This window comes from Sabethes cyaneus, chromosome 1 (genome assembly GCF_943734655.1).
Source record: "Sabethes cyaneus chromosome 1, idSabCyanKW18_F2, whole genome shotgun sequence".
In the NCBI taxonomy this organism is placed as follows: domain Eukaryota; kingdom Metazoa; phylum Arthropoda; class Insecta; order Diptera; family Culicidae; genus Sabethes; species Sabethes cyaneus.
Window position 1 is genome coordinate 156,510,790 of NC_071353.1, and position 13,079 is coordinate 156,523,868.

The window sequence follows — 13,079 nt, forward strand, 5'->3', positions numbered from 1 at the left end:
ACCCGACCCGAACCCGGCGTACGGGTACGGGTACGGGTTTCGGGCAAATTTTCCGCTACCCGACCATCTCTTGCCGGTACGTGCTCTCACACCAGAAATGACTCTCCAGCTTAAACACCTGTATGAGATCACCGATGTGTGTGAGGTCGTACAGGCCCTCAAAGAGCAAAGTGGAGTGGTGGTGGCAACCGAGGCGGTTCACCTGCGTATGGGTCCTGTCGGGACTCAGGTAACCAATATACGACTTCCGCTGGCAGACGGAAACGAAGCCCTGAAATCTGCTAGGCTGAAAGTGGGGTGGTCGGTATGCCCAATAAGCGTGCTGAAGCAATCGGAGGCTTGCTTCCGATGCTTCGAGCTCGGGCATAAGGCCTGGAACTGCAAAGGGCCAGATACCCAGCAAACCAGATATCGTATATTCATGTCGAGATTTAATCTTATATAAATAGATATCACATCGGACTCGTATAAACGTACACATGTTGTAAGCACAATGTGTAAATTTCATCGTATGTAATGCACACGATGATTGATATACGAATTAATAGTAAAAATCGTAAATAGGTCGAAAGATAATCGGGTTATGCTTAGCGAATATCGCATATGACGATTTCTTAGATTTAGTTACCAACAATGGCTATCATGAAGATGTAATCGTAGTTAGTAACAGTTTTCATCGGATTATGTTTTGCAAAATGTCTTATATGACATCGTTTTAGATTTATATACAAGCAGTGAAAATCATGAGATTCTAGGTGCATTAAAATAAGATTTGCATCAATCACGTTCAAATTTGTTTTTATTTCTTTACAACAAAAACAACAAAATAGAGAGATTTCAATGAACGTATCAGATTAATTAATGCAGATTTGTCAACCAAAAAAAATTAACGGTTTCTTCGCTTTTATTTTAAATTTAAATATCTATATTTCTTTTGTTAAAATTGAACTCATTTTTATTGTGGCGGAATATTCAAAAAACTATTGTCTGGTTTGAAAAACTTTTACAATTACCTTATTAACTATTACAAAAATGTTAATAATTCAAGTAAGCCCGCCTAAGTATCAAGCAGCAAGCATATAATGATTAAGTCATACTGACAAGACAATAAAAGATCTTATGAAAAAGCACTCTTTGAGGAGTCTGTTTTTTTGGCGTATTAAAACCACGTAACGTAACGTTTTAAAAATTAACAATGTTAAAAGTAGAAACTCATATTTTTTTAGATATTTCTCTGATAGGTAAGTGAACGAACGGAAATCTTAAAATTTACCAAGGAGAGCATTTCTCAGAACTGGGCAAGTCAAGATTATAATCCATTCCGCTAATCTAAATGCCTTAATATCAGTGCATCTTATGGCTTTTCAGAAGAAATGCAAATGTTAAGTGGAATTGGAAAAAGACATTCAGCATTAAACTGGTACAGTAAAAAATAATGTTTGATGTTTATTGTTGTAAGCAATTTTGAGCTGTCCTATAGCATCTAAATGTTCAGCATTCTATTTTAAATAACTTTTAATTTCTTTTTAAGAGTTTCTGAAATAACAGACAACATTTTTGTACTTGAGCTTTAATAATATTATCTCCATGTAATCAAATATGAATATGCATATAATGTATATTTAGAACAATCTGTACCACGGAATGCTAGCAAAGGTACTGCATATCATTCCAGGAAGTCAGCATTTTAATTTAATTTTAATGATATTAACGATCAAATGCAAACTTATGTACGACACTGTAATTCAGTCACAATTGACACAAACTCGTATGTTGGATGAGAATAAATCAAATCCGCACTTACATGTTCAATGCATCAGATAAGATCTCATTGCTTACATGTACGATGACTGCGGTTTAAGATGTGCAAAAATATCATTGAGGTACTGATGTACCAGTAGCTTAAAGGTAATGAACAAATACTGCGGTACGGGTGGTTCTTGGTTCTAAACCAGGTGAGTACAGCGTTGTTTTAAACGATATAGACAAAAAAGTTAAATATTGTGACAGGTCGATAATATCTGGAAGCTTACGAAAAAAAGCTTTCAGCAAAGCTTTTACTTTTTTGTCTCATTAACTTGCAGGGCGAATATTTAGCTATAAATAGCCTGCTCTGTATGCAATTTTTGACACTTGCCATTTACCACATGGGGAAAGGCGAAGGGTAGAGTAGAAATATTATCGTAACTGTGTCGAAATGCAATCCAGTCAATCGGCTCAGTCGTATAAACTGGTTTGTTTTGTCGGCATTTCAATTATTCTGAAGAACTAAATCATGTATATCGCCTCCACTTTTGCATGTATATGCCGTTTCTGCGCATGATATATGATTTGATAGACCTTATATGCTGACGTTTATCTCATTTAGAATTAAGTTATACAGACCAAAATGTTTGCTGGGTAGGAGCCAATTGTGCAGGAGATGTGGTAGTGCTGGCCATAAAGCAAGGGACTGCGCGGAGCCTCCCCAGTGCTTGATCTGTACCAGTAAAAGGGACGCAAAGCACGTAACGGGAGGTCCAAGGTGCCCGGCTGGTGTGCCGGCGACCAAGCCACTATCATAGTGCAAGTGACACAACTCAACCTGAACCACTGCAGCACGGCTCAGCAGCTGTTACACCAAGCAGTTTCCGAGTCGGCAACGGACATTGCCATCATCTCGGACCCATATCGCGTCCCTGCCGGAAACCGCAACTGGGTGTCGGATGGGTCCGGGACGGCGGCTATATGGACGACAAGCAGGTTCAAGAGGTTGTGTCAACCGCAGACGAGGGATTTGCGGTTGCCAAAGCGGGTGGAGTGGTCTACTGCAGCTGTCATGCTCCGCCGAGATGGTCTATCGAGCAGTTTACGCGAATGGTAGACCGAGTATCAGTTGTGCTGACTGGTCTAAGGCCGGTGGTTGTGGCGGGAGACTTTAACGCTTGGGCGGTAGAGTGGGGAAGTCGTCGCACGAACCATAGGGGTCGGATTCTGCTTGAGGCTCTGGCAAAGCTTAACGAAGATTTGGTCAACGTCGGCACCACAAGTACCTTCAGTAGGAACGGTGCGGAGTCTATCATCGACGTGACATTCGGCAGTCCTGGTCTGATATGAGACTGGAGGGTAGACAATGGCTACATTCACAGTGACCATCAGGCGGTCCGCTATAGTGTCGGTCAGATAACGAGGCGGCAGGTGGCGAGTGGAGCCAACACTCCAACCACTCGTGGATGGAAGACATCATACTTCGATCCCAAAGTATTTGTGGAAGCGATCCGAAGAGAGTGCGGTGATCGCGGTATGCCCGATCCGAACGCTGATTATTTGGTTGAGGTACTGTCGCGATCGTGTGATGTTACCATGTCTAGGAAAGGTCGACCTAGGTATGGCTGGTCACCGGCTTACTGGTGGACAGTTAAAATTGCGGAACTCCGCGGAGCGTGCTTTCGTGCGAGGAGAATTATGCAAAGAGCTCGTTCGGACGAAGGCAGAGTTGAATGTCGAGTAGTACTTGTTGCTGCACGCGCTGCGCTTAAGAGTGGGATAAAAGCTAGTAAACGAGCCTGCTTTGAAAGGTTATGTGCTAGTGCCAATGCGAATCCGTGGGGTGATGCCTACAGGGTCGTAATGGCAAAGACCAAGGGCGTGATGGCGCCCGCAGAGTAATCGCCAGAGATGCTGGAGCGGATCATCGAGGGCCTCTTTCCGCGCCACGAGCCAAGGCCCTGGCCCCAGGCCGCTGAGTCGTCCCACGGCCGACGTTCCAGTATCTCAGACCATAGCGTAGGATGGTCGGCCTCCCAGCCGAACATCCAAAGTAACGTGGGCGACGGCGGTTTGGAGGTCGGGGAGGAAGTGACGGTTACGAACGAGGAACTCATTGATATCGCTAAATCCCTAAAGGTGAGCAAGGCACCGGGGCCAGACGGTATCCCGAATATGGCCTTTAAAGCGGCTATTCTAGAGGCTCCCGAATTATTCGGGGCAGTAATGAGTAGATGCCTGGAAGATGGCCACTTCCCGGACAGATGGAAGCGACAGAACCTGGTCCTATTGCCGACGCCGGGAAAACCTCCGGGTGTCCCCTCGTCAAATAGGCCGATCTGTCTGCTCGATACTGCCGGCAAGGTACTGGAGAGGGTTATCCTTAACAGACTCGTACAGTACACGGAGGGTACAAACGGTCTGTCAAGGGACCAATTCGGCTTCCGAAAAGGCATATCTACGGTGGATGCCATCTTGTCTGTCACTAAGACAGCCGAGGTGGCAATCCAGCCCAAGAGGACAGGTATCCGTTATTGCGAAGTTGTCACGCTCGACGTGAGAAATGCGTTTAATAGCGCTAGCTGGGACTCCATAGCCAACTCGCTTCGGAACGTCCAGGTGCCGGTGTCGCTGTACAGGATCCTGGAAAATTATTTCCAGAATCGTGTGCTATGCTACAACACGGAGGAGGGTCAGAAATGCGTTCCAATCACCTCAGGGGTTCCGCAAGGTTCCATACTGGGCCCGGTGTTGTGGATCGTCATGTATGACGAGGTGTTGAAGCTAAAGTTCCCGGTAGGGGTGGTGATTGTCGGCTTTGCGGACGATATCACCTTGGAAGTCTACGGTGAATCTATCAGAAAGGTTGAGTTGACGGCTGCCCACTCTATAAACATTGTTGAAGACTAGATGCGATCCAGGAAACTGGAGCTAGCGCATCATAAAACGGAGGTTATCGTAGTGAACAACCGCAAGTCGGTGCAGCAAGCAAATATCAGCGTCGGAGACTGCACTCTTTCGTCAACGCGGTCCTTAAAACTCCTTGGAGTAATGGTCGACGACAAGCTCAAGTTCGGGAGCCATGTCGACTATTCCTGCAAGAAGGCTTCCACAGCTATTTCGGCATTGTCTCGTATGATGTCTAATAGCTCTGCGGTATATGGCAGCAAGCGAAGGCTTTTAGCCAACGTGGTCCAGTCCATACTCAGGTATGGCGGGCCGGTGTGGTCATCGGCGTTAGGTACCAAAAACTATCTAGTCAAGCTGGAAAGCACCTATCGTCTCATGTGCTTAAGAGTGGCGAGTGCGTATCGCACAGTTTCACATGACGCAATCTGCGTCTTAGCGGGTATGATGCCTATTGGTATCATCATCAGCGAGGACGTAGAGTGCTTTAACCAACGTGGAACTAGATGCATACGGAGTACCACAAGATCGGCCTCGATGATCACATGGCAGCGGGCATGGGCTAATTCCACAAAAGGCCGGTGGACACATCGACTTATCCCGGAACTATCCGGGTGGGTCAACAGGCGCCACGGCGAAGTCAACTTTCACCTGACACAAATTCTGTCAGGGCATGGTTGTTTTAGACAGTATCTGCACAAGTTTGGGCAGGCGGAGTCCCCCGCGTGTCCCGAATGCGTGGACGTTGTGGAAACTGCAGAACATGCTTTCTTCATATGCCCTCGTTTCGCGGGCGTGAGAAGCAACATGATGACAGTGAGCGGACAGGACACTACTCCGGATAACTTAGTCCAAAAGATGTGTTCTAGCTCGGACGTCTGGGGAGCGGTCAATGCGGCTGCTACCCAGATCGTACTTGAGCTACGAAACCGCTGGAAAGCCGATCAACGGCGAATAAACAGCCTAACCACAATAGCCCCTCCCTGAAGTAATACCGATAAGGTGGTGCCAGAGGGGATTGAGACTGGAGACTCGAGTAGGGTTTCCCAGCAAACCACAAATCGTATAATAATGTGTGAAAATTATCTTAAATATCGCTAAACAAACTCGAAATCGTACATAAGGCTTAATAAAGCGCACCCTAGTTTACATTTATTCGTACAAAATGATAGTAACTGATTCACATACGATTTTCGTCACAGAATTGTATAGCATTATGGAACTAATCATGTTGAGTCGGATTTCGTCGTATACAAATACTTATGGATGTGAATTATTTTCATATAACTTGCAGTACGTATATCGCCTCCAAAACAGTACGCATATGCTGGTTTCGTGCATCGAATGCGATTTTTCTAGATATATATCGGTACATAAATCAAATTTGTTACTTTGATATACGTACGAAAATGTTTGCTGGGTTTAGTGGGTCTCGACGTCGACGTCATGGTTATTCTGCCTCGATGTAGATCGTGATCTTACAGTTCCTACTTCACTGATGTCACCGTTGCTGTCCAGGAATTGATCGTCCTCGTCACTGTCGTTACTGACAGCACCATTGCCGTTGGAATGAGTGCTAAAGTCCAGTGTGTCCTGTAGTTGGCAAAAGAACGACGGATTAGAGAGAGGTTTGGCCTTCTGAAAACATGCGGCGTAGGCTGTTTCCAAAGTTGGTTTGGGGGAAAAATGTTTCTGCGAAATTCGCACTAATGCATGCATTATCTCATTGAGAGATTCTTCTGCTGCTTGAGTTGCACGGTGTATAGTTCCGGTCCATTTTCGACAAGCGACACGTAAACCTGATATGCTGAACAATGTGGCGTAAACTTCCTTGCCGCTATACCGCTGCTGGCATGTCGTGTCGTTTAACATACCTATCACTCTGAACGGATTGGTGCTGCTGGTAGGAATTAATTTGCACTAAAATTACCCTGACCGTGACGATTCTGTACTGGACACCTGGCAACGATCGGCTCAGATTTTTCGCTGACTGAAAACGTCCCGTCGTATTGATTGTTTTGATCATAGTCATTAGTCCATCATTAGTCCAAAACGGTCCTGCAATAGAATATTAGTTGCAATTAGCTTTTGCCATATTATAAGTACTAAAACCAGCCCTCTGCTGACTAATAAATCGAAAAAAAATTGATAAACAAAACTTACCTCTTTTCGTGGAATCATTTCACCATCTAAAAACCAAGTGGAATGTTTTCACGCGAAATGTCATTTTTTTCGATTCCACGCAGGTCGCATGACATTGGGAATAACCCTGATTTCACGGGACGTGTGTCTTGTCACTTTTCATCTCACTTGCGTGACTTTCGGAATAGGGTCGAATTCACTTCACGTTGATTTCACCGTGAAATGAGATTGGTAATAAGCACCAAAAACAGCAAAACGACTATATGGTAAAAGGTAATGGCAAATAGGCGAAAAGCCCATTGAAAAAAAAACGAAAGACGACAAACATATGAATAACAACCGCCGAATAACGCCAAATGAAGAAAAAAAGTCAGAAAATGATGCAAAGAAGGCGAAAGCACGATGAAAAGATGCCAACACAGCAATAAAAAGAACGGAAAACCCGATAAAAAATGATAGATTTGACAGAGAGACGAAAAATAGACGATGAATACGAAAAAAAGCCAACAAAAAGACGACCAAAAGGCGTCGAAAAGACAACAATAAAAAACCAAAAAAAAACATGACACAAAGACATTTAGATGCCAAGAATACGTTCAGTCAGTACCTGCGGGCTTTCTCGTTTGATCTGTTGGTGCAGGCGCAAGCAGGTCGTCAAAGGCGCCCGGCGTTTATACCCCCTACATTTTGGTAGTACATAGACCTGAATATATGGCTGGGAAGGGCGAATGAGGGGGGAGCGGGGCTTGTGATATCCAGCAAGCATAAACGCAAGTACACAGGGTTTTTTTAATTCATACCAAAATTATTTTTAGCAGAAATTATTATAATGTTGCAACACTTGCAGCAGCTTTTCCTATGGTTGTTGTTCGTTTTCGCAACATAGCGCACGGTTATTTTACCTGTTTTTTTTTTCTTGTAACTTACTTCCGCTTTGAAGTTTCTCTATCTAGAACTAGATCTGTACTATCATATATCGTTATTGTGTGTGTATGTATGTGTGTGTGTGTTCTGGTGTAGTAAGTTTTCATAATTGCATTTTGTATTCTGTTCACTTATTTATGTGGGTATGTAACTTGGGTAGTTTAATTCTGCTCGGTTTACGGTTTCTTTTGGCACTAGTAGTGTTTTAATCATCTTCTACACAATGAAATAGTTTATTCGGGTTCCCTCTTTTTAGTTTTTTATTTCTATCCCTGTCTGCTTGCTCAGGTCAGGGGATGGACGGGGTTCGAGTGTTTTGCCTTCTGGTTGATTTGTTTGTTGCGGTGCAACAAAGTTGCTATCAAAATAAATGTCCGAAGCGGCTGAATTGTACACAGTCGTAAGCACAGCATTTGTTGTCGGTGTTTGTCGTTTAAAAGTGTAGTATAAAAATAAATCTTTGAAATTTTTACCGCTAGTTCTCAAACGCTTGGTTGTCCGACGCTAAAAAGCTGCACGGAAAGTTTTTTCTTTTTCAATTTTTTTTACATTCTTTGCTCGGAAGCTTGGTTTAAATATAAATTTAAATAATGAATAATTTAAAAAATAAGAAACCGCAAAAGAAATTATACCAAGAACAATTTGCAATAAAAGCAATTAAACCCCTTTTACTAACTAAATTAACATTAATTCGCATTAATGGAAGACAACTGTTAATTATGAACAACAGATGCAGGTCCAAATTGTCGTGACCAAACTCAGATTCTTGTCTAATTGCTAAAACTTTAATACGTCTCCGTATTAAAGTTACAAATTCAAACCTACATGAAATCGCACCGAATCCAGCGACTTGACTAGATACCGTTCTACAAAAAGTTATTATACTGTTTCCCTCTGCTCTCTTCCGCTAATAATATCCATTTAAAGCCCCCCGCTTTTGGGGGATAATATCGATCGAATGACAGTTATGACAATCTAAAAAAACCCGCTCTCATCGTCATCGTATCCCTTGTAATTCTGCGAAATATTCGCATATCACCGTCCTTCACTTAACCCTTATAAGTCGTATTGTATTTTTATTATCGATTAGCACAATCTACTCACACTCTAATTCTTGGTATCAACCAGCACGGAATGAATCTTTCGCAGCAGCGGAAAATTGCTCTGCTCTGTCGTCGCCGTCGGCTGGCGTCGACCGCCTTCGCCGGCAAAATTACCCTCCTCGTCGTACAGCAAATTGTCGGCACAATATTCGCCGAAATCGTCGGTGTTCAGCGAGAATATCATCGCCCCGCCGAAGCCGTTCTCCTTGATGTAGTTCGCCTTGCACTCCAGGCTGCGTTCGTCCTCGTAGGAAATCCATTCCCGGCCGGCGTACAGATACGGCGAACAGCTCTCGACGTCGTACACCTGATGGACGTAGATGTTGTGCCGCCGGAACCAGCAGATCTCCGAGTACGAAGCGTACCCGATCATGCCGACCCGGCCGTAGCTGGACGCCGGGGCTCCGATCCGCGCGTTGAACCCACTGACCAGCTGAAAGGTGTGCCCGTACGTTGGCAGTCCGATCACGATTTTGCTTTTCTCCAAACCGGCCGACAGCCAGTAGTGGACGGAAGAATTGATGTTCAGCGTACCGAAGATCGAGTGTTCGTCATGCCGACGGTACAAAGGCGCGTTGAGACCTACAAAAAAAGCAATAACCATTAAGAAGTTTGTTCCAACAAATTAAAAAAAACTATGAGGGTCTGTGCTAGGGACTGTCTGGTATTGAGGGGCGTTCATTTTACGTTCAGGATATCAGTTTGGTCTGCCTTCATTTAAGTTTTGCCTCTTTTTTCAAGTTTTTCTCCCTTTCCTTTAAGTCTTTTGTTCCTTTCTTAGATTTTGCCTTCCGTTTGTTTTAATTTTTCGTCCTTTAAGTTTTGCTTTCTTCTATTTCTTTGTTTCTTCACTTTTCTTTTAATTTTAGTGTGGCTTCCTTTCCTCTATGATTTGAGTTTTTTTTTGCTTTGAACTTTTCTTCCTTTCATTTGAGTTTTACTTTTTTTGCTTCAATTTTTTCCTCTTTTTCTTCGAATATTTGCTTTGTTTTCTTTAAACTTTCCTTCCTTTCTTTTGTTTTCCTCCTTTTCTTGGAGATTTTCTTCATTTTCTTTTGATTTTTTTCCTCGAATCATTTGAATTTTCCTTCTTATGAGTTTTTCTGTTGAGGTTTGATTTTTTTTCATTGAATTTTTCTTTTTTTCCTCGGAGTTTTGCATTCTTTGCTTTAGTTTTTCTTTCTTTCATTAGAATTTCAATACTATCTTCTCTTTTTAATTTTCCTTCCCTTTCTTTAAGTTTTCCTTTTCCTTTAAATTTTGCTTCGTTTTCTCTCAAAAAGAAGAGGCAATCATTTTGATCTAGCTTCCTTTGTGTTTTGCCTCTTTATTTAAGTTTTTCTCCATTTCCTTTAAGTTTTTAAGTCTTTTGTACCTTTCTTTGATTTTTTCTTCCGTTTCTCTTAGTTTTTCGTCCTGCTTTGCCTGCTTCTATTCCTTTGTTTCTTCACTTTCTTTTAATTTTAGTTTGGCTTCCTTACGTTTCTATAATTAGAGTTTTCCTGTTTTTTGCTTTGAAATTTTCTGCCTTTCATTTTAGTTTTACTTCCTTTTATTTGAGTTTCCTTCCGTTCCTTGGAGTTTTCCTTTCTGGCCTTTGGTTTGTTCTGCCATGTTCTCGAGTTTTTCTTCATTTGCTTTAAGTTGTTTTCTTTTTCCTTGGAGTTTTTCTTCCTTTACTTGTAATATTCCTTCCCTTTGAGTTTTTTGTTTCCTTTGAGTTAAGCTTCATTTACTTTAGTATTCCTTCCTTTCCTCGAAGATTTTCTTCCTTTTCTTTGAGTTTTCCTTTCTTTGCTTTGAGTTTTCTTTCCTTTATTTCCTTTGATTAAAGTTCCTTTTCTTTCAGTTTTGCTTCCTTTCTTTCCTTTGTTTGCTGTGTTTGAGTTTTTTTTAATTTTCATTCCCTTCCTCCGTTTGATTAGATTTGAGTTTTCATTCCTTACTTTTAAGTTATTCTTCCTTTTCTAAGATTTTTTCGTTTTCTGCTTGGAGTTTTCCTTCCTCTTCATCTTTTCATTCTTCTTTGATTTCTTCTGTCTTTCTTTAGAATTTTCCTTTCTTTCTTCAAAGTTTTGCTTCCTTTTTTTCCTTTGCTGTGATTTGAGTTTTCTTTCTTTTTATTGCGGGTTGCCTTCCTTTCTTTTGAGTATTCTTCCTTTTCTTAGACTTTTTAGTTCTTTTCTTAGAGTTTTCCTTTCTTTTCTTTGTGTATTCCTTCTTCCTTCTCTACTTAAATATTTTTTCTTTGTTTTGAGTTTTTTTCCCTTAAGTTATTCTCTCCTTTGAGTTTTGCTTCCTTATCTTTAAGTTTTCCTCCCTGTGAAATGCAGTTCATTGTCTTTGAGTTTCCTCCTCATCCTTGAAGTTTATTTCCTCTTCTTTGCGTTTTTCTCCCTTTTGAGTTTTTCTACTATTTCCCTAAATTTTGTTTCCTTTACTTTGGGTTTTGCTTTCGTTTGATTTGAATTTAACTTTTGTTGCCTTAATTTTTTCTTCCTCTGAACTTTCTTTTTCTATGAGTTTTTCTTCCTTTTCTTAGATGTTTTCTTCCTTTATTTTGTATTTGTATTTTGTTTTTGTATTTTGCCTTTTCCTTTGGGTTTTGGTTTTTGTCTTGATTGGTATTTTCCTTCCTTTTAATTTTTTTCCTTTCTTTTGAGTTTTTCTTCTTTTTCTCGTTCTATCCTTGGAGTTTTCCTTGCTTTCTTTATTTTTTTCTCTTTTTTGAGTTTGTCGTCCTTTCCTTTAAGATTTCCTTTCTTTTCTTTAAATTTTTCGTTCTACTGTTGAATTTTTTCTTCCTTTTTTTGAGTTTTGCTGCTTTCCCTTTTCTTTCTGTATTCCTTCCTGTCCTTAACTTTTTTTTGCTTTGGGCTTCTCGTACTTTGAGTTTTGCTTCCTTATCTTTAAGTTTTTCTCCCTAAACTTTGGGATGCAGTCTCTTTCCTTTCAGTTTTTTCCTCTTGTCTGCGCTTTTCTTCCTTTCTTTTGTGTTTTTCTACCATTTCTCTGAATTTTGTTTCCTTTACTTTGAGTTTTGCTTTCTTTCATTTGGGTTTTACTTCCTTTTCCTTAAGTTTCCTTCCATTCCTTAGAGTTTTCTTTTCTTGACTCTGATTTTTTCTTCCTTGTCCTTGAGTTTTTCTTCATTTCCTTTGAGGTGTTTTATTTTTCCTTTTCTTTTTTTTCAGTTTTCATTCCTTTTCTTACATGCCTCCCTAACTTTGAGTTGCGGTTCCTTTTATTTGTGTTTCTTCTCCTTCCTTGGAGTTTTTTTCCTTTTCTTTGTGCTTTTCTATCCTTTCTCTTAATTTTGTTTCCTCTACTTTACTTTGCCTTCTTTCATTTGATTTGAATTTTTGTTTTGTTGCTTTGATTTTTTCTTCCTTTGAGCTCTTTTCTTTTTCAATATATTTTTTCCTTCTCTTAGATATTTTCTTCCTTTATTTTAAGTATTTTGCCTTTCCCGTTGACTTTGGCTTTTGTTTCCCTTGGTTGGGATTTTAAGTTTTGAATTTTTTCCCTTTCTTTTGGGTTTTTCTTCTTTTTCTCATCCTATCTTTGGAGTTTTCCTTTCTTACTTTAAATTTTTTTCCCGTTTTTGAGTTCGTCGTCCTTTCCTTCAAGTTTTTCTTTCTTTCCTTTGAGTTTTTCGTTCTACAGTTAAATTTTACTTTCTTTTCTTTGAGTTTAACTTTTTTCCCTTCCTTTGTTTCTTTCGATTTGAGATTTTTCCTTTTTCTTTTAATTTTTTCTTCGAATATTTGCTTTCTTTTCTTTGAATTTTCCTTCCTTTCTTTTGTGTTTTTCTTCCTTTTCCTTGAGATTTGCTTCATTTTCTTTTGATTTTTTTTCTTTTCCTCGAATCGTTACTTTATTTGGTTTGAATTTGCCTTCCTTCTTATGAGTTTTTCTTTCGAGTTTTGCTTTTTTTCTTTGAAATTTTCTTTCTTTTTCTCCGAGTTTTGCTTTCTTTGTTTTAGTTTCTTTTTCTTTAATTGGAATTTAGCTACTTCCATGGAATTTTTCTTCTTTTCCTCGGAAGTTGGTTCTCTTGCTTTAGTTTTTCTTCGTTTGCTTTGAGTTTTTTCTTTCTTTTGACTTATTTTTCTTTTCTTCGAAGAAGCAAAACTCAAAGGATTGAAAGAACTAAAAGAAAAACTTTTAACTAAAAACTCAAAAGAAAGGATGGATAATTCAAGCAAAAACTTGAGAAAAAGATGAAAAATTCAAAGGAAAACTCGAAACAAAAAA

At 40.3% G+C, this 13,079-nt stretch overlaps 1 protein-coding gene across 1 annotated transcript in view; it reads right to left on the reverse strand.

The window, feature by feature from the left end:
• Positions 1 to 7,580: 7,580 nt before the first annotated feature.
• Positions 7,581 to 13,079, reverse strand: part of LOC128737710 (chitinase-3-like protein 2) — a 69,730-nt gene continuing 64,231 nt past the window's right edge. The window contains exon 4 of the mRNA XM_053832409.1: positions 7,581 to 9,404. Within this exon, the coding sequence (XP_053688384.1) occupies positions 8,827 to 9,404 (578 nt within the window). The 3' untranslated portion in view covers positions 7,581 to 8,826. The remainder of the gene's footprint in view (positions 9,405 to 13,079) is intronic.